The following is a 21,639-nucleotide window of genomic DNA, read 5'->3' as shown; positions in this document are numbered from 1 at the left end:
GAGGCAAGGTGTGCCATTGTCCCTCTTGAGTGTCCAAACCAAACAGTACCAACATGGGATCTAGCACACGTTCCCCCCCTTCAACATCTTTGATCCATACCAGGACCTCGTCCCAATACACTTGAACCTTTGAGCATGTCCACCACATGTGCCAGTAGTCCGTTCTGTCCCCACACCCATGCCAGCACAAGGGGTTGACTGATGGAAACATCTTTGAGAGCCTCATTGGGTCATATTGCCACTGGTGCAGCAACTTCAGACCATGGAGTTTATACTGACAGGCTATTGAATTTTTAAAGATTCTCTTTCACATTAGTTGCCAGAGGTGTTCATTTATGTCCAGACCCAGGTCCCTTTCCCACCTATGCCGGAGACCCTCTGCCTTGCCCTTGGAGGTTTCTACCAGCGCCCTATACAGTAAAGAGATGAGACCCTTCATCTCAATGTGACTGTCAAGCACCTTCTCTACAGGAGTGAGGACCCTTTGAATAGGTTCCCTTAATTTCTCTGCAGTGAAGACCCCTTTCAACCTAAGGTAGAGAAGTACAGGCAACCTCCGATGTCCAGGCTGGCCTCCAGCTCCTCAAACCCTATGAATTGACCTCACAGCCACAGTTGGCCCACCATGGACAGCCCCACCTCAAACCATTTCTGATATCTCACTGGCTCGGGGATCACGTCTCGCACTGGGGGGCTCAAATGTGACTCATTGTGAGGGCCATGTAGTGACTCCCTACATTCCCCCTCGCTTTCTCCAGACCGCCCAATGGATCCCAAGAAATGGGTGTTCTCTGATTCTCCTTGGGATCTGTCCCCCTGGGACCCAAAGACCCTCTCACACCATTGCCAGACGCATATGGTAGTTTTGAAGATAGACCCACTGTTTGTCCGGGTCCTCCCGCAGGTGTGGTACCATAGTCCTCCGCTGGGTGGCTTTGTAATATTACATCAGGTCCGGGAGCCCCTCTCCCCCCTGGTCTTTGGGCCATGTCAGGGTATCCTATCCCACCCTGGGTTTCTGGTTTTGCCAAAGGAATCATACCATCCGAGCCTTGGCCTTATGCAGGTGATCCTCCGGAGCCCTTATGGGTAGCATCTGGAACATATACAGAACCCTCGGTAGAAAATTCATTTTCAGGGTGTTCAACCTCCCCATCCATGAGATGTGCAGTTTACCCCAGCCCACCATGTCACTGAGCAATTTGTTAAACAGGGGTGGGTAGTTGGCCCTACTCAGGTCCCCCCCAGGTCCAACAATGGTGGCTCCCAGGTACTGTAATCTGGATCTCCAACCCCAGGGGCCGGAGAGCCTCCATGTCCCTCTGTCCATCCCCAGCAAAGGTAAATATGATCGACTTCCCGTTGAAACCTGATTATATCCCATACTCCTTAATTATATCTAGAGCTGCTGGGGTCGAACTCTGTGGGTTACCCAGATGCAGTAAGATGTCGTCTGCATAAAGCCCCACCTTGAATTTCCTCTCCCCTACCATAATGCCCTCCACCTGGGGTGCCCTCCGGAGCCTCTGTGAGCGGCTCCATTGACAGCGCGAATATGAGTGCGATAACGGGCATCCTTGCCTCGTACCCCTCCTCAGGTTAAAGGTCTGTGACAGTCACCCATTTGTGCCACCCATACGATGGGGGATGAGTACAGTGCCTGGATTCCCCTAAGGACCCGTTCCCCGAACCCGTACTTGCGCAGGACTCTATAGAGAAAACCCCAATCTACCCGGTCGAACGCCATTTTGGCATCGAGGGCAACCAACACTGGGTTCCCCTCTCTTTTAGTTGCAGCCTCCACCAGATGCAGCATTTTATGCAATGTGTTGGCCCCCTGTCTGCCCCGGATAAAACCCACCTGGTTTGAGTGCACTAATCCACGCATGACCCTCTCCATTATCGTGGTGAGCACTGTGATGAAAATCATGGCATCCACATTAAGGAGGGATATGGGGCGATATGACATACAGCTCTTAGGGTCTTTCCCTGCTTTCAGTTTGACCGTTATTTATTTAATTTATTTGTAAAGTGCTGGACGGGGTCCTGGAGGCATGCGAACGCTGGGACAGACATAAAAACAAAAAACAGTTATTAGCACGCTAGCAAAGGACCGAGGTGGCCTTGCTGTGTCCAGGATGTTGTTGGACAGCTTTGCAAGTGCTGGGCTAGGCAGCCCGAGAACATTTTGTAGAACCCTGCCGTGTAACCATAATCCCCGGAAGCCTTCCCCACCTTCAACCCTCGAATTGCCAACAATACCTCCTCCTGAGTGATCGGCATCTCTAGCTCTTCTCTCTCATTCTCACGCAAGGCCGGCAGGGGGACACCCCTCTGGTATCGCTCCAGGTCTTCCTCCTCGGCAACCCTTTCTTCCCCATACAACTGCTCGTAGAACGTGGCAAATCCTGAAGGACTTCCCCCGTGCTGGAGTGAAGCAAGCCCCCTGCATCCTCCACTGAGGTTACCCAAAGGTCCGCTCTCTGTCCTCGCAGCCTCAATGCCAGCAGGGTGGCTTCTTTGTACCCCTTCTCGTAGTATCACTGTCTGAGGAACTGTAAGCCTGATACCACCTTCCCTACCTCCAATTCCTTTAGCTCCTGTTGTCTTTCTCTGCCCACCCCTCCACAGTCCAGCGCCCCTGACTGCAGGCCCTGAATGTTGCACCTTAGCCTCTACATCTGGAGGGGCCTCATCCTCTTCTTGGCTGAACCCTCTCTTATCAGGAGGCCTCTCCGGGTGGCCATGGCGGCTTCCGAAACCGTTCCGAGTTCCACCTCTCCAGTATCATTGAGGCTAAAATATTCCTTTATTGCTGCCCTCATCTCCCTGGCAATACCCCGTCCTTTAGTAGCATATCGTTGCAGCGCCATAGGGAATCCCTTGATCTAAGGCCTATCATAGAGATAGCCATACCCACCATGTCGTGGTCTGACCCACTAATGGGGGTAAGTTCACTGTCCGAAACCCTCTGCCCGTATTGCTGTTGCGTGAACCAGTAGTCAATTCATGTTATGGACACATGGGCTGGGGAGAAAAAGGTATAGCCCCTGTCTGTCGGGTGGCATTCCCTCCACACATCCACAAGGCCCTGCTCTGTCATGTAACCCAGGAAGCCCTCTCCCTCCTGTGGTCCACCGCCTCTGGGATGGCTGTTGACTCCACTGTGATCCATTTTACGGTCTGCCCAATTATTGAAGTCCCCACCGCCAATACTAGACCGATGTCCGGCTAAGTATTTCCCCCATCGCTTCCCAGAGGAACTGGAGCTGTCCTAGGTACAGGCACTATACCGTGGTCAGTGTCACTTGAACTCCCTACAAGGGGCTAGAGACTATCAAGGCCCTACCATCCTCTTTCAGCCACACCTGGGGGTTTCCCTAGGTGGATTCTCCTGTGGAGGAGGATGCCAACACCACCCTTCTAGGTAGGTCCCGATGCCCTGGCCAATCTGAGCCCCTGGAATTTGCCTCTCCTCCCCCCGCACCAGACTCGTTTCTTGCACCACCAGTACGACTAACCCCATGTTGCAAAATTCTCTACCCATTAAGAATTGATTGGTGGGTGAGTTCAGGTTTTTAACATTCAAGGTCCCTAGCTTGAGTGCTTCCGCCCAGCCCTCTCCATCAGTATGCACCATTTAGAACCCACAACCTGTCTCCCGTCCTCTCTCTTATAAAGTAAGCAAGGAAACTCAACTGAACCCCAACCATCTTGAACCTCTACCCCAGCCCTCCCACCCCTCTCCCTTTCCCCCCCCGAGACCCCAACCTCACACTGGAGACACCCACCATGGGCCACCAAGTTCGACCTATGCCTACCATGCCACCTCCCCTAACTCTGCTGTCCCCCCCCCTCTGTTCCCTCCGCCACGCTTTGGCCCTCAACCCTTTGGGCAACACCTGTGTTACCATAATATTTCTCCGCCTATGTCCTATTGCTGTTCATTTAACCGGAGGCGTTTTTTTGAGATTCTTGAACTTCCTTCCCCCTGGCATTCTCGTCTTTGTCTTAAAGCGATTTAGTCGACTCCCCTTGGGGTGGAGGTGAGATCCCCTCCTCATCTTCTGCAGTCTCGGCAGCCTTGGCTTCTTCCTTTAGTATTCGTAATACCTGTTGCGCTTCCTGGCAATTGGTGACCCGATAGTCTGTCTCACCCCTCTCAAACACCAATGCAAACGGGAGTGACATGCAATATCTAGTTGCCTTTTCTGTGATCCACTGTGTGAGGAGGCGACAGTCTCGACGTCAGAACCGGGTGAGACCCAACAAGTCTTGGTAGACCTTCAACTCGTCTCCTTCGAACTAGACGCTTCCCCGGGACTTAGCTTTCTCAAGTACCTGCATCTTCTCCCTGTATCTGAGAAATCGGACCTCAATTGACCTTGAGCCTTTGCCCCCCCTCCACCTCTGTGCGCTCTCGCTTGCTGGACTTCTTTCCCACCATCCATGAGTCAGAGGTCATTGATGAGGCCTTGCACCTTTCTGCCCACGTCAGCAGCGGTCTCCCCCTTTTGCTCTTGCAGTCCCAGGATACATGTGTTGTTCATGTGTTCCCTGTTTTGGATGTCGTCCAGTTTCAACAAGGTTTCCCTCTCCCGGGTCTCTAAATCAGTGAATCGCGCTTCATATTTCATGTCCCTTAGGTCTCCCTGCAGATGGTTGTTCTCCATTCCCTCCATTTTGTCCTCCAGCTTGTCCACCCTACGCTTCAGGTCACAGATCGACGCCTGGATGTCATTCCAGATGGCCTTAATTTCTTGAAAGATCTCCTTGAGGTCATCCCTAGTGAGGGAGGTGGTGGCTGACCACGCCAACATGGCGTCTTTCCTGCTCTGTGCCCTTTCGTAATCTATCGATAGCAGGCGCCGGTAGCACTGCAGGGATTCGAGGCCCGGAGTCTCTCACTTCTCCGCGTTGGCCAGGGCCACAACTGCATCCCACACAAGCCCTTCAACCAGCTAAGAACCCCTTTGTATATTGTCATGTGGACTCTGTGTGGGCCTGCCCCAGTGGCCCCACTGCCCGATCACAACTGCCTTCCAACACTGCCCTCCCTTATAAGCTCATCAGGCAGGCAGTTTCAACATGGCAGGATGCCATCTCGCCCCAGGGGAGCCACTCTGCAACATAATTGTTAAGTAGGTCACCAGTAGTTCCCCCAGTTGCCTCGGGAATCAATTGCTTGGTCCAGCTGGGACTCACTTGGGGCCCAGGGGGGCAGCGATGCAAGCTCTCAGGGCGAGGGCAGCTACTTGCCCCAAGTCCTTGTGTCTATGCAACCTGTAATGTGGTTTCTTGGTGCAGGCCGCCAGGGCGGAGACTCCTCCTTTCAGGTTTCCTGGCATCTCCCTGGGCCCCCCTGGGTAGCTTGATGGGCTGTTCTTGGTCTCTGTGGCCCACACATACCACACTGTCCCTAGGGCCTGCCACCGGGGAGCTCCAGGCCTTACCGCCTTCTCTGCTTGTTGCTTGCCGCCCGTTAAAGTCAGAGGGGTCATTACCGTGGGATACTGACCCACCACCAAGTAATTGCCCAAGGTGAACCCGAGGGCCATAAATTGGGGCAGGGTCATTACCCCAAGTGATAATGACCCCTCCCGTGGTCTAGAAGGCTATTAGCACATGGCAGTAGGAGCAAATCATGTTCTAGAGTTTTGGTAGTAAAGTGAAAAAACGTTACTTTAAGAATGAAAAAAATAAATCGATAAACTCCGTCAATTATGTGGTTTTATTTTGTAGTATTTAAACAAGTTTGTCTTCATAAGCTAAGCATTTCAATTGTAAACTTGTTAAAATTGTTGAGGGCTTAACACGAGCAAGCATTGGGGCCTGTGTAAAAATAAATGGTTTCTTGGTTAGAAAGTGAAAGCATTTTTCCATGTTTTCACTTTCTCTTTGGTATGCTAAATAGGATGATGCAGTGAAAGAAACAGGTCCACCCAGAGAGGAAGCGTCTTGTTGATAAACACTTTGCCTGGAATTTGCATTATTATTTACCTGCTTGCTTTTGAAGCCATAATGTTCAGAATTAAGTCATTACCAGTAGTTATTGACTGCCCTCTGAACATTCTGATTGACAGAGAGGAGGTCAATAACGATCTCGATCTACATCTGCTAATGATCAAGAATGCCTTAACATTTTTAGATGTGCAGTGCTGTCTTCTTTGTGAGATTGCAGAAATCAGGCATTGTTGAGGTCCAAAACCAAGTTGATGAATATGTCAGGCACAACTACCAAAATCGGTGGAGATTTTTTTTTACAGATCACCAAAAGTTATGCAATGTCAGTATGAATACATACTGATCTTTGATTTTTTGAACATTTGATGAATAGAAAAGAAATCGGAAGCTGTATATGAAACAATATTTTAATAATGCATTCTCTTTTTTCCTCAAACATCGAATACGTGGTGTGCCCCAGACGGACATGGGAACATTTTCAGCTATAAAAAAGAGTATGTTTGATATTCTGTGTTTATGCTTTCTTTCAGTCGAAATCAAAATTAACCTGAAGTCATTCAAGAAATGCAAATTTACCTTAAGACCACAATCATATTCAGCAGACACATTTAGCAAAAACTACAATACATATTTGTATATTGTTGTTTTTTGGCATTTTTAGTCCAGAGTGATTGAAGGTATGTTTATTCAGGCAATAGCTTTTGTCACATAATTAACCAGAATACAGTATACATGTAGTTTATAAAACACCCCCTACACAATGTGCTCAACTGTAACTAACGTACTATAATGAAAAGCATCTGCAATTCCATCTGTCTTTGCGTTTTTGCTTGAAAATACTTTTACAATGTGTCATGTAAATGGGGATTACGAAATACATATTCTTTGCAATAACAATCCAAAATAATACATGGGTTATAGAAAAGAAAATGGGGACCACAATTCCCTCAGGAACGTTCTTTACATAGGGCATTGGACTACAACTCCCATCGCCCTCAACCAGCCTAGTCAATAGCCAGATATCATGGGAATTATAGGCAGAAACATCGGGAGAGCCAAAGGCTGCAGGCCCCTGACATAGGAGGGATGCTGGGCAGAACATGCTAACTTTTTCCTTTTCGTGGAAAACTGATTGAAGTCATGTAATATTTTGGAGAGCTTTGCCAAGCAGGAAGTATTTCATATTGACAATGAAGTTCCAGGGCAAAGGTGCGGGATGGGGCAGGCAGAGAAGTGACATGGGGCAGGCGGGCAAGTCAGTTTACGGTTGGATGTGGAAGAATAAAGAGGTGTTAAGGCACACCTGTCTCTGTCCCATTATTGCGCAGCATATGCGCGACTCCGGGCCAGGCGGTCCCTCACCCAGAGCATTCCAACACTGTTGACGAAGGGAAGAACACGTGCATGACACGCAGATGAATTCAGGCTCCATGGGCGCAACAGGGCAGGCGAGGAAGCCTGCAGGCAAAAGCATCTCCCGAGGCTGCAGCGGTGAAGAGGTTACTCAGCCCATAAGCAGAAAGGCCGACCAACATCGGAATTAGCCTGGGGCCGCGGCGGTGATCCTCACGGACACATCGGTGAGGAAGGCAGGTGGGAGAAAGGACAAACGGTGCTTGTGCCACGTGGTGGCCATATTACGGAGTCTCTCTTTCCCCCATTCCCCCGTTCCTTCTTCCTTGAGACCACAGTGCTCATGTCACTGCCGGCGACCGTACAAGGTGTTCAGAGGAGCTCCAAGGACATAAAAGAAACAGTGTGCACAAGAGTGAACCAAAAACGTCTGTCCAGGATAATCCCCCAAGCAGTTAATCAGGACATTCAGGCAGCGGGTCAAGGGGCTCCACTAGCTGCAGCTCCATTCAGGCTTCCTGATTCTCTTGCGTACAGTTACCAGGGGCTTTTGATGTATCAGACACAAGCAATAGGGAGCCGAGATGGGCCAGGTGGATTAGAGATTTTTATCTCTACATGGGGGCAATAGGGACCGTGGATGAGGAAAGGCAAAAATTCCTGCTTAAATTAGCAGTAGGGCCTGCAACAAGGGACATCATTGATGAAATGCCAGCTACATCCATTGACTCCATTCAAGATTTAAAGGGTGCATTGGCAGCCTACTTCACACCACACACGAATGTGAAATGAAATGATATTTTATTTATATCGCGCTCATACAGAGGTGTTTCAGAGCACGATGGACTATGAACGTCACCTTTTTCATTGCGCAAAACAGGCAAAAGGTGAAACAATGGACGCCTACGTTATGCGCCTACGAATTAAAATTAAGCACTGTGACTTCGCCAATTACTCAAACATGGAGGCCCTATGATCCCAAATCATTGCAGGCTGCGAATCTCAGACGTTTTGGTGCAAACTGCTTCAAAAAGCCAGTACACTCGACGAAATCTAACACTTTCAAGGGCAGAACTTGCAGTGGATACACAGGTTGAGAGTTTCAACACAGCCACACCCTCAGAGACAATACACAGACTGCAAAATGACCACAGACAAGAAGCACCTTTCTGTTATCGGTGTGGGTAGGAATATCTGCACGAAGGAACCTGTCCAGCAATCGACAGAGGTGCTCCGCGTGTGGCGATGAAGGACATTTTAAATCGGTATGTCGCATAGAACAAGAAAAAGGGCGAGACAGAGGGAGAGAGTCCACAGCTCGCTACAGGTCCAGGCCCCTCCTCACGGTGACGCAAGCGTCTCAAGCAGCCGCCCACTCTTACTACAGACCAAAAGAGGCAGAAACAAGAGAGCCGAATCGACGGACGACAAGCACAAGAAGGACAAGAAGGCGAGGAGGAGGTACGGTCACTTGCACACAACCAGACAGAAGGTCGAGACGCCACGTGCGTTATCTGGTAGAACAATCTCCCTCAGACACAGATATCAGCTTGTCGGAGGGTGAACACAGAAAGAAGGGTTACCTGTACGCTCTGGGCAACTCCGCAGCAACGGAACACAGCCTGACCCTGCTCATGAGGCTCAACGAATGGGAGACAGAGTTCTTGATAGACATGGGCACCACCGTGTACGTGGTAAGCGAACAGGTATACAAAGAACTGCAGCACCCCCCCTAAATTCAAACCAGCAACCGTGGACATATACCCATATGGGGAAACATCTCCCCTGAAGTGCTTGGGACAATTCAAAGGCACATGCATACAAGTCACAGGAAAAGAAAGTACTCATACATGTGCTTGCCACTGGGAGTGAATGCGGGTGCATAATCAGCTTCAAAACAGCTGTAGACATGGGCTTGATACATGTGCTGTACAGGTTAATGGTGCATAAATACATTGACCCTGTGAACATGATCAAGGAACTGCACCCTAACCCTGTTCAAAGGAATAGGAAAACTATGCAACAAACAAATCAAGTTACACATTGACTATCCCACTGGTAGCCCAACACTACAGAGGCATATACGTTAACATACAATGGAAGGTAGAAGAGGAACTGTATAAACTACTCCAGCAAGACATAATCGAACCAGCCACAGGACCCACACCATGGGTATCTCCCATCGTCCCCATCCTGAAGAAAGGCTCAGATACCATCTGCCTGTGTGTAGATATGAGAAGACCCAACCAAGCCATTAAAAGAGTGAGACACATGGCACTCTGCATTACGGACAAGATACACTTACTAAATGGCGCCAAGATCTTCTCTCAACTGGACCTCAAAAAGGGATATCACCAGCTAGTGCTGAGCCTATAGAATAGAAACATAAGGATTCGTCACGCATCTCAGACTCTATAGATACAAGAGGCTAAGCTTCGGCGTGTCCTCTACGGTCAAAATATTTCAAGCAGAAACTCACAACGTGATCAAAGACATCCCCAACCGTATCAATTACAGTGATGACATTTTGGTGTTTGGCACAGACGCAGGAAAGCATGATGAGACACTGCCCAGAGTGTGCATGGCATTGGAAGTAGCCAACCTCACCCTAAATCAAGAAAAATTTGAATTTAGTAGGGGTGCGCTGAAATTCTTCGGACATATATTCTCGGAGAAAGGCATGACCCCAGATCCAGACAAAGTCACGGCACTCAATGAAACACCACTGCCGACAAATGTCTCTGAATTAAGATCCTTCCTGGGTCTTGCCAGCTATTGTACTCGATACATCAAGGACTTCACCACTGTCAGTGAACCACTTTGAGCTCTCTACCAAACAGAATGCCACTTTTAATTGGTCTGAAGATTGCCATCAGGCCTTCACTACAATCCATGACAGGGTAGCACGTGCTGAGAACATTGCCTGTTTTTACACTAAACGTGAGTCGGAACTGACAGTAGATGCAAGCCCAGTCGGGCTAGGGGCGATCCTAGCCCAAATTGACCCTAATCCAAGACGCACTCACATTGTTGCATATGGCAGTCACAGTCTCTCAGTGACAGAACAAGCGTACTCCTTCGCTGAAAAGGAGTGTCTCGCTCTAGTATGAGCGTGCAAACATTTCCGTCTCTTTTTGTACAGAAAGCCCTTCAAAGTAGTAACAGACCATCAGGCCTTATTCTTCCTTTACGGCAAACCCCAGGCCAAAATGCCACCTCTCATAGCCAGGTGGGCACTCAGACTACAAGACTACTCGTTTGAAATTGTTCATAGGCCTGGATAAGAAGATAACCCGGCCGACTTCTTGTCCCGATCCGAGGAGTGGAAGTACACCTGAACCATCTGTAGAAGACCGCTATCTTGGGTAACTCATTCAACAAGCAATACCCAAGGGTATCAACCTGGTTTCCCTCACTCAAGAGATGAAGGCGGACATAGCATGCCACATAATCAGCGAGGGACTCAGGTGAGGGCGGTGGTGGAGAGCAAAGGAGAGGGGTCGCCGCTCAGTCAGATGACATCAGGAGAGAGGTGGACAGGCTCATACAAGTGAAGGAGGAATTTTCCCTCTATGAGGATCACATACTACTGAAAGGACACAAGATGGTGATTCCGACCTCCTAAGAAGAAAAGTAGTTGAACTTTCCCATGAGGGGCACCAAGGTATCGTCTCCACCAAACGTATGTTAGGACAAAAGGTGTGGATCCCACAATTGGACTCGCTGGTGGAGGAGATCCTGAGAGAGTGTCCGACTTGCTGTGTCATCACACCTAATAGACACCCAGAACCGCTACACATGTCCGAGCTACCAGAAGGAGTGTGGGAAGCAGTAGCTGCCGATTTCTTTGGACCCATCGGAGGAAAATATGTCCTGGCTGTAATGGATGAGTACTCCCGTTACCCTGAGACGCAGCTAGTGTCATCCACGGCAGTCCACCACGTCATCCCAGTAATGGACCGCATTTTCACTGCCTAAGGCATACCCAGAAGAGTGAAAACAGACAATGGGCCCCCCTTCACTGGACAAGATTTCGAACGGTTCAGCGAATACATGGAATTTCATCACCAGAAGATCACGCCGCTCTGGCCACTGGCGAATGGCAAGATCGAACGCTTCATGGCAAACCTCAAACGAGCGCTACAAGTGGCCCGACTTACAGGACAACCCTACAAACAGGTCCCCCACCAGATGCTAAGGGATTATCGGAGCACCCTACATAGCTCCACAGGGAAAAGTCCAGCAGAAGTAATGTTTGGGAGAAAAGTTCATACCTGGCTACCCCAGCATAGACCCCAAGATGCCGCGCAGCCTGATGACGCAGAATTGTGAGAGCATGACCGAACCGCCAAACAAAGAATGAAAGAGTACGCAGACATGCAAAGGAAAGCTTGGGACTGGACGCTCGAGATTGGAGAAGTGGTGACAGTGAAGCAACCACAGACCAACAAACACACTGCAGTGTTCAAGGATGAACCGTTGGTCATCACTGCAAAAAAAGGTTTGATGATAACGGCCCAAGGCAACAGCGGATCCACCACGCAAAACTCATCACACTTTAATAGCTTCCCACTAGCCAGCCCAACGCAGCTACTTGGAAGAGATGTCACTGATGACTATCTCACGGACGATTCCTACGAAGGAGATCGAGAAGACTCAGATACCTTAGACGTCAAGGACCTGCGTGAGCCTGAAGGAAGGTGCACACCGGGAACAGAGAATGCAAGACCTCAAAGGGTGTGGAACAAGCCTTGACGACTCATTGAAGAGATGGGGTGAGCCGCATCATCCCAGGCTCACGCTGTACCCCTTTTGGGGTAACTGTTTAATTTGGGGGGGGCGGGTTCATGTTGACAATGAAGTTCCGGGACAAAGGTGCGGGATGGGGTGGGGGAACGGTCAGGGAAGTGACGTGGGGCAGGCGGGCAAGTCAGTTTACGGTTGGATGTGGAAGAATAAAGAGGTGTTAAGGCACACCTGTCTCCGTCCCATTATTGCGCAGCATATGCACGACTCTGGGCCAGGCGGTCCCTCACCCGGAGCACTCCGAAAAAGTAGACCATGCGTCTGGTTTGGCAACATTTTTAAAGACACCCAGCTGCACTGGCGAATCATCACAACAGTAGACCCAATTTTAATGTAGAAGGCACGCGGCTCGGGGTGCCTTTTCCATACTCTGTTTAAAGCTTTTACTTCAGCTTACACATCATTCACCACTGCCACCCCTTTCATTGTTATTCAGGAATAATAGTTGCCCAGGCTTTCTCTCTGAGCCAACTGATAATCGTCCAACTCTTGAGCCTAAAATGAAAAAAAAACAGTAGCCTATCAGTTGGCGCTTTGCACTTAGTGTGATCTTCCAGCTTCACTGCAGTGAATCTTTTTTAAAGAAACTCACCTCAGTCACCTCAAATTGAATGCGCTCTTGCTCTGCACGTCTTCGGACGACGACCTACACGAGAAACAAAGCTTTAAAATTAAACTAAAATCTCATTACCTGGCTGTCATGATGCACCAGCGCTTGTTCTATACCTTGCATTTTCATAAGGACGCTAACAACTGATCTGCTTGGTTATCTAGGTGGAGTGCTTTCCTGGCAATGGCTCCCTTTAAAACAAGATGCTGTCACCCCTGTAGCTTATTCGTTTTTCTGGTTTTATCCAGAGGTCAAAGTGGGTGTGAACTAAAGAGTACCACGTCCCCTTACCTTTTTGTGAAATCAGTGATCATTCCCTTTATTTAACCAGGAGCACCGTTCCAGGATGGCAGTGATGGACACCTTTATATGTTTTTAGTGGGAATTTGAGCCTGGGTCGTGCAAGTAAGACTTCAGTGGCACACCATGCTGAGCTATCTTGCAGGTGCTGGGTTGCTGCTGTTCCTTTGCATAGACTGCCTGTGACATAACGCTCATTAGTACCCGGCGAGAGTCAAGCAGAATGTAACACACATCCTGATTGGCTCTCTCCGGGTTGTTACCTGGCCGAGAATCCCTCGATTCTTGGCTGGGATTCCAGCTGCTTTGTCCACGGCGGGAGGCGTGGCAGCCCCTCAGCCAATGAGGAGGCTTGAAGCCGAGCTGCCATCATCCCCCGCTGGGGATTCGGGAATGATTTTTTACCTTCTTTTCTGTCGTCTTTCGGAAGCTAACGCACTGGGAACACTTCTGTTCCCAGCGCGTCCACTCCCGATGGCTGCCATGGAAAGGGAAAACGGAGCCCGTTTTCCCTTCCCGGTGGCCATTTTCTGTGTCATTTTTTTTTAATTCTATCGCGAAACGCTGTGTTTCGGGACAGAAAAAAAGCTTTTAGTACCCCGGTCTCGGACCGGGGTACTAATAGCGATATGCCCCTCGCAGCGGGGGCATTACCGCGTCTGGTAATGCCCCAGGGCCTTCGTTAAGGCCCTCGCTTGGCTCGGGCCTATAACTATGGGCCCTGGGGCATTACCGGACTCAGTAATGCCCCTGCCGCTCGGGGCACATTGCTTCATTGTCAAGCAATCACAAAGCCGTGTTCTCAGCACTGATATGTGCCTTCTGCAATTAATCATGGATTTCTGCAGACACAGTGTCTTTAGAAGTAATGAGCAGGATGTGCGGGGAGTGTCCCTTAAGAGGTGGGAATGGTGGGTGATTGGAAGGGGGAAGCTGCTTAAAGCTACATGCTGTGGGGGAACAATGACCAACGAATGGTTACTTAAATACTGCATTTTCTTTCGTTGTGTTCTCGTCTATCTTAATAGTACTGTTAACACAGCAGTGTGGGGTGCAGTGGAGAAAAGGAACATATGGTGTTTGCATTGTGGGGGGTTGTGTATGGGGTCGCTGATGGGTGGTGGGGCGGCTAGTGTGAGAGTAGAAGGGGGCGGGGTAGAGGAACATGGCTCCATTGCTTTTTTTTTTCTTTTTACACTTCAACCACTGGTGATATCGCCCAATCCAAATTAATGTTGCCAACTCCTTTAATATTCATTTATGTACAAAATGTACCCTGCTTTTAGGTGATGTCATAACAAAAAATATGTCTATATAATTAAACTATTCTGATTTCATCGACCTAAGGAAAATGGAAGACTGAGCAAACCCTAACTGGGTTTAAACCTGTCTTTTATAAATTGCAGGAGGCAAAGGAACCCAATGAACTATCTTAGTGGCCCTGCTGATTGGATTGGTGCATACACACTAAATGGACATGGCATGAAGTAGAAGTCAATGAAACTGTGATATTTCTAAACACAAGAGTCAGTTACGATTTTACTAGCCTTTGGAATTTCAGTAGCGAACACTAGTGCCCAATGGTTTACAAAACATGGTGTCAGAGCTCCGTAGTGTGGACAGTGCTGAGGAACAATAGGATCCCACAAAGCCACGTATTCATGCACACGCATAGTTTACCAAACCAAGATGGCAGCCAGCCTACCTAAAAGCTCGGACTAAAGATCCCAGACTGGTGAGAGCAGGGCCTCCAGAGCAGCTGGGAATCGGCATGCCCATTATAAATGATAAACCTAAATCTGAGCCTCAAAAATATAAATATCTGAGAGAAGTGGAAAGTGGGCGATGACTGAGAGCGAGGCCAGCCCCTTATAAAATATGTCAGCAAGAGCAGATAGGTAAGAGAGAGCAGCACTGTGGAGCAGAGACAGTTTGTAGACAGAAGGAGCTTGAAAGGCGGATGCTAGTGTGAGAAAGGTTGGAGTGTAGGAATTTAATGGGGAGAAAGGAAAGGAGGTTGGTGAAAGGAGATTCGAGAGAATGAAGTGAAACAATTAGAAGATGTAGGTAAGACAAAGGAAGGTAGTGACACAAGAGGAGGAGGTGAAGCGCCAGGAAGAGGTGATAAGAAAGGAGGTGTCGATAAATGAGGAAGAGGTGACATCTCTGGAGGAGGTGGGAAGACCAGGTGAGGCGTGATACAAAAGGAGGAGGTGAAACATCTGGAAGAAGTGCAAATACCATGGGTAATGGTGATATAGAAGGAGGAGGTGGAACATCTGCAGTAGTTAAGACAGGAAGTGGTGATACTAAAGAAAGCGGAGGTTGTGAGATATTAGTAGGTGGTTCATGAAAAGGTGACAACTGAAGCGGGCCAGAAAGAAAGTCATGAAGGACAGGAGGAGGAGAAGGGGCTGTGCCTCAGGAAAGGTAAAGGACACACATAAACCTAGCAGGTTAGATTGGAGGAAGAGTGGATGTTAGACAACACAGTGAAAAGTGGAGGAGGCATTAGGAGACTTAGTTGTGTAATAGAAGGTTAGGAAGAAAAGAGGAATAAGAAACAGAATAAGAAACAGATTTTCCCTAGTAACAGGGACGTCCCAGTTCCTTAACAAGGCAAAGGAAGGTGGAGAAGTGGGGAATAGTGACAGGTCCCACAGACAGGGATGAAAAGTCCTGTACCATACTCAGCTAATACTCCGACTCAGTTAGTCTCTACTTGGTGGACACACTGGGGACAAACCCATGGGGAACACCTACTTCCCCAATGTTGTTGTCTAGCCCTAAGGTGCTGACACATACTAACCTAGAGACCACAGCAAAAGGGGTTTTTGGGAGAAATGGAACCCCCCAAATGAGAACCAGATGAGAAAACAAAACGAGAAGCTTGAGACCGATTTCCAGAAACTTTAGCAACCACAGAAGGAGTGTGAGGAACACTTAACCCTCCTCAGTATGTTAGTGATTCATATACCTTCAAGACAAGATCCCGAGTAAAGACATTTGACTGTGACACAGAGATAACCTACTCCACAGGTTTGAAACTTTTATGTTTTGAAACAACGTACCTGGTGAAGCTACATTACCAATGCTTTTGAGGTTGGACATTTTGTTGGTAAAGTCTCAATAGCAACCTTAGCCTAGGGACAGTTTCTGAGATGCTTACTTCGAGGAATCAAAAAGTCATTTACTTTGTTTTTTTGTTCATGGCCAAGAGACTTGGTTAGAAGGTAAATGCAATGCCACCTTATCTTTAAGCATTCTTCATTCATAACCTTACGAAAGCGATCCATCACCAGGTTTTGTATTTACCAATAAGGGAACAGAAATGGGGTCGTGGTGAATCCTTGTGCAGAGAAAATACAGAAACAAGCTTAAATAAAAGCCAAAACAAAGAGTACAACCAGGTGTCTCTGCGCATTGATCCCACTGTTTCTTGTAACAATTTACAGACAAACATATATATATATACATGCACACACTATCTGTTGTGATGAATCTGGTCAATTTGTCCCTTTTCCACAGAGGGGAGACACCCCCTGTGACGCTAGGGAGGCGAGCTCGCTCTGCTAGACCCTCCCTTGAGGTCTGGCAAGTGGGACCTCACTCAGAGTGACTACCCTCTCGGGGATAAGGACTCCCAGTTCGATAACAACCTCCCAGTCCAGAATACACTGTCTGCTTACATGGGACTTGGAAAAACTGTTTTTACTCCTGTTTCGACTCCACCAACCAGTGACATTCCTTCCATCTCTTTGTCTTCAGGTAAAGCTAGGGTTCGTCTGAGCGCCACAGTCAAAAAAGAATACACGCCCTTTTTTTATCCGTTATGACATACATAAACCCAGGAGGAACTGTGAATGGCGAGGAAACTCCTGCGCAGGGGGGTTAGTGATTCCTATGCAGAGGCGAACCTCTGGAGACAACGCGTCCTGGAGGGGTGGAGCCATGGGGACAGTGGATCCTGCGGTAGCATGGAGAGTGAACCAAATGCTAGCTGGACTCCGGAAGGCTGGTGTTAAGATGGATTTCTGAACTCTGACCTGATGGGCAGAGGTTCAGGAGGCCAACCTAGTTTTGTGGATCAAGGTAACCTTCTGGACGAGCCAGACCAACCAAGGTAGCATTGGCGTCGGTCAAGACTAGGTCTCAGGAGGGGTGAGGGTGACTGAAAGTCCTCAATGAGCACACAAAGTAAAGGAAACTTACAAATCACTCCGTCATATATATATATATATATATATATATATATATATATATATATATATATATATATATATATATATATATATTAAACATACAAATACATTTATTCAAGGGCTTTGAGTTTCAACACAATAGTTATTAACAGTAACACTTTTAAACCAACACAATCCTACTAAAATACATATATACAAAACCAAGGGGCCTAAAGGGTTAATGCACGAAATGGGCCCACAACCTAGAAAAGGGAAGGAAGCAGGTAGTCCAAAGAGTCTTTAGGCAGTTCTGTAGTAATCACAACCCTAACTGAAAGGCAGTGCAGTCCCTAAGAAGAGGGGAGCCTATTGCTCAAATGCACTTGCATGGCTGACGCACGCGGTAGTGCAGATGGGCGAAAACAGGGTCTCTTGCAGGGTCTGTAGCAGCTCAGGAAGGTGGGTGAGGTGATGCAGAATAGGTTCCTACTATTCACAGAGGGTCTCCCCGAGAGGGCAGAACAGGTTCCAGGAGTTGGGAATAGTTCGATAGCTCAGGCTATCTGTGGAAAGGAGAGGGGCGCTCAGGGGCCACACATGTGTAAAATTGATGGATGCACTAGGGGCCACCGATAAGGGTTGCAATGGACCCCTGGCAAACTCCGGACCAAACTTCGGCAGTCAAGTCCAATTTGGTTGCAAGGTTCAAATGCGGCAATCTCGCGGCTCTGCGGCTTTCAGCAACCAAGTTACAGTGTTGATTCCCAAACAGGACAGTGGCAATTTCTCCACTCCTGGTGGATAGATCAGGCCAGTTTCACTGTAGCAGACTTCAGGGCACAGAGGGTCACAGCTGCAATTCACTTGCAAAGTTCGTCACCACGGCTAGGCGACACAGTAACCGCATGTACTCCGGTTCGGGCAATCTCTCTTTACTCCAGACCTGGGAATGCCAAGTGTACGAAATTCGGTGTGAGTGCTGTGAACACAGAGCTTGCTATGTACCAAGTTTCAAGGGCCTCCTCAAAACGGCAGCGGTATCAGACCAAAGGTCCTGCGCAAGCTGGTCAGCCCACTGGTTGGCCCAGGGACACTTCTGAGAAGGCTTACTTGCAGGGTTTGATGAAGGTGCCGGGAATAGATAGTCCCACAATTTCAATGGGTCGAAGCGCCTTCACAGACCTTCTAGTTCGATCAGATGCAGAGGGTCCAACGGGATGACAGTGGGCTCAGGGTGCCAAACCTTCCAGCGGGTCACCAGCGGTCCCTCGGCTCCGCTTCTTAGTTTCAAGATACTTGGATCCTATCCTTCGTTCAGTGAGCGCTCAAGAGATCAACATGGTATGGGTGTTTGGAGCCTTCTCTTATCCAGAATCTTCTTCACGCCAAAACGAAGAGGACCCAATGGGAGATCGGCTCATATACAGGCACACCATATGTGGACCAATCAAGAACCACAGTGGTCCCAGGCATTCACAGCACACCAGCCTCTCTGGCACCCAGGATGTGTATTGGAACCAGACAGTCCAACCCACATCCTGGAAGCACACACACAAGGCATGCAGAAGCCCGCAAAGCATGCCCAAATAAGGACTGACCCGGGACGGCTCGACCTGGGGAAGGTGAAAGGGCAAGATGGCCAAAGGACAGTACAAAGAACCTCATGCCATGGCCATTTTAGAGCCAGGCCATCTATTCGTGCCAAACGTGGTAAACACGGTTTATCTGGCAGGGGTTAAACATTCATGAAAAGATAAGCTGCCGCCAGCCCTGTCCAAGGCCCATCTGCACTTCACCTAAAAAATCCTTCGAGAGTAAGTAGGGCCTTTAGAAATTACAGGAAGACCCAAGTGCACTGTACTGGAAGGTACATTGTGCACTTGCAACATGTTGCAGAAAAGTTGCAACATTGACAAGGACTAAGGGAAACAAAGTCTCCCAGTACTGACTGTCTGTAAGGACATGTCAGTTTCCCAGTAATAAAGTGAGTGAAAAGCCCAGCGGAGTGCAGCAGAAGGCTGTGCTCCTCTGGCAAAGTCAGACTATGGTGTTACACATCAGCAAAAAGTTGGGGGGTACACAAATGTAGGGAAAATTACACATGAAATGTACATTTTTCCTAACAGCTGGTGTCCTGTCCGACCGAGAAGCAAAGGTTGGAGGAAGAGGCGGAGAAGCACCCATTTCCTCTTGTGGCATGACCAGATAGAAGCCCTGGTGGGCCTTGAGACCGGTAACCGCCGCCAAGACCAGATCACCAGGGAGAGCCGGGATCCCTAAGCCCGACACATGAAGGACGTTAGCTGCGGAGACAAGCAGCAACAGGGAAGCGAGAGCTCCCACAGAGAGAGTGCCGCTGAGAAGTATGAACACTATGAATCAAGGCTGGAAAAGCTGACGAGGTTACGGGAACCTCAGTGGGCAAGCGCCCATGTGAATCAGAATGAGAGTGGCAGAAACTCTTTCAATCAAGGCTGGCAAAGCCAATAAGTTTACGGAATCCTGAGAAACCCGAACGGGTAAGCGCCCTATGTGAGTCAGATTGAAGGGGTTACAAACACTTTGCATCAAGGCTGGGAAAGCCAACACGGTTACAGGAGCCTGAGAAACCTGAGTGAGCAAACTCCCTATGTGAATCACATTGATTAAGAGAAATAAAGTCGCCAGAATGCCGTAGGACTTTGGGGAGTTCAAGAGCCACGCAATTGTTATAAAGAGTACTGTGTTAAAAGGGAACCTGAAAAGGGTCTGAGAAAAACCCTTGTTTTCTTGAGGAAGAGGGAACCATACAGAGGATATGTTCTTTTGACCAACAAAGTCTGCAAGAAAGTTGGGAACTTTCTTATCCTGTTGATGAATTTGAAGCTAGCGACAAGCCATCCAAGTTACTGGGCCAGGCAGAAGCTGAAGTGAGAGGCCATTGCTCGGGCCTCTCCTTTTAGGTATGTTTTCCAAAGTGATAGGAATTTGAACTAAGGACTGTTTTCATTTGAAGAGCACCATTAATTTTAATTTCTAGGTAGGGAACGTCACTCATAGAGATAGGGCAAGCTAGGAGTTTTATTTTACTTTTAATAGAGACCCTTGAACCATGTCAGTCATTGGTCCGAGTCCTCCTTCTGTTTTGCCACAATGTACACGTTTCTTTCACCTTTTAAACTAAAAAATAATACAAACTGTTCAATAACATTTGAAGATTCATAACGTTCCTAAAATCAGGCCGCTGTACCAATCATATGCTTAGTTTCACAAATGTTTACAGGTTTGAACCAACCACAGTCAATGTAACACAAACATTTAACTACAGAATGACTTCTCCTTAGCCTTAGAAATTAAACGTGTTGCTTGTAATTACCAATCTCTGTCTCCTCCCTGGTGTAAATGATCAATTCAGATGCATTTAGCAGTCCTAGGGTTTAAGAATTGCCAGCACTTCTTTCTGGTCTCCATGGTTGATGAACTATGGACCCCTTCTGCTCATTATTCTGGGTTTCATAAAGGTCCTTGCTCCTGGGTCTCTAAACCCACTTTTGCCCACATGAAGATGGAGGCTGGGGCCGAATGATAATTAGCAAAACCTCAGAGGTTCCACCAAGAAGCTGGTAACTTCAGTTTACGCAGAGAATCAACCTCTGCTTTCTCACCATCACCTTGTGTCAGGATACCGGCTCTAATGCTCAAATACCAGTCCTCACTTTCTTCCTCTATGTGCAGCAACTATCTCATGTCTAAGGGCTGCTCTCCTGCATCCCCTGTCCTCTCCCCTTCATTCTCTCTATTCTTCTGTATCTGCTAGATTTAGTAGTCATTGCAGCATTTATAAAGAGCTTCTATCAAAGGTGCTGTACTTATTACAAATGGTACAAAAACGGTCAATGACAAAATAAACTGAACCAATAAAAGAAAGTCGTGACACAGCCAAAAGTCAAGAAAAAGAATTTCGAGGAAAGGGAGACCGTAAAAGATGCAGTTTGAGCATAAAAAAAAACTAAAAAAAATAGTACTGAGGTGAAATGACAACCCACAGGAATGGAATTCCCAAGCTTAGGACTAAATACATGAAAACTGAGATGAGGCACAGGAGGGGCGAGGAACAGAAAGGAGGAACTGCGATGCAGAGGAAAGGACCCTTTGAGGATTATGCAGGAAACCCAAAGAACACAAATAACCAGGAGCCAGTGTGTGGATACACTTGAATACTAGACAAAGGAAATGAAATGCACATTTAGGGCCTCATCACGACTTTAGCGGTAACCCTTAAATCTGGCGGTCGTGCTATTACCGCCGGATTTAAGGGTCTGCCAAATCAGGACTTCGGTGGATTTCGCCCCAGCTCTTGGCTGGGGTGAAATCCGCCGAAAATGTGCGCTATTACCGCCGGTGGTAAGAGCTCGAATTTTCCCCATTGAGCCCAATGGGGAATGG

At 48.1% G+C, this 21,639-nt stretch overlaps 1 protein-coding gene across 1 annotated transcript in view; it reads right to left on the bottom strand.

Annotated features, from left to right (window-relative positions):
* Positions 1-6,820: 6,820 nt before the first annotated feature.
* LOC138526772 (epithelial cell adhesion molecule-like) overlaps positions 6,821-21,639 on the bottom strand; it is a 412,232-nt gene continuing 397,413 nt past the window's right edge. The window contains exons 8-9 of the mRNA XM_069637456.1: positions 12,716-12,769; positions 6,821-12,618 (exon numbers count right to left, since the gene is read on the bottom strand). Of these exons, the coding sequence (XP_069493557.1) occupies positions 12,556-12,618; positions 12,716-12,769 (117 nt within the window). The 3' untranslated portion in view covers positions 6,821-12,555. The remainder of the gene's footprint in view (positions 12,619-12,715; positions 12,770-21,639) is intronic.

Source organism: Ambystoma mexicanum, chromosome 14 (assembly GCF_040938575.1).
Source record: "Ambystoma mexicanum isolate Mex_15411 chromosome 14, UKY_AmexF1_1, whole genome shotgun sequence".
Lineage (NCBI taxonomy): Eukaryota > Metazoa > Chordata > Amphibia > Caudata > Ambystomatidae > Ambystoma > Ambystoma mexicanum.
The sequence above is the reverse complement of the archived record's forward strand: the minus strand, read 5'-3'. Positions and strand labels throughout refer to the sequence as shown.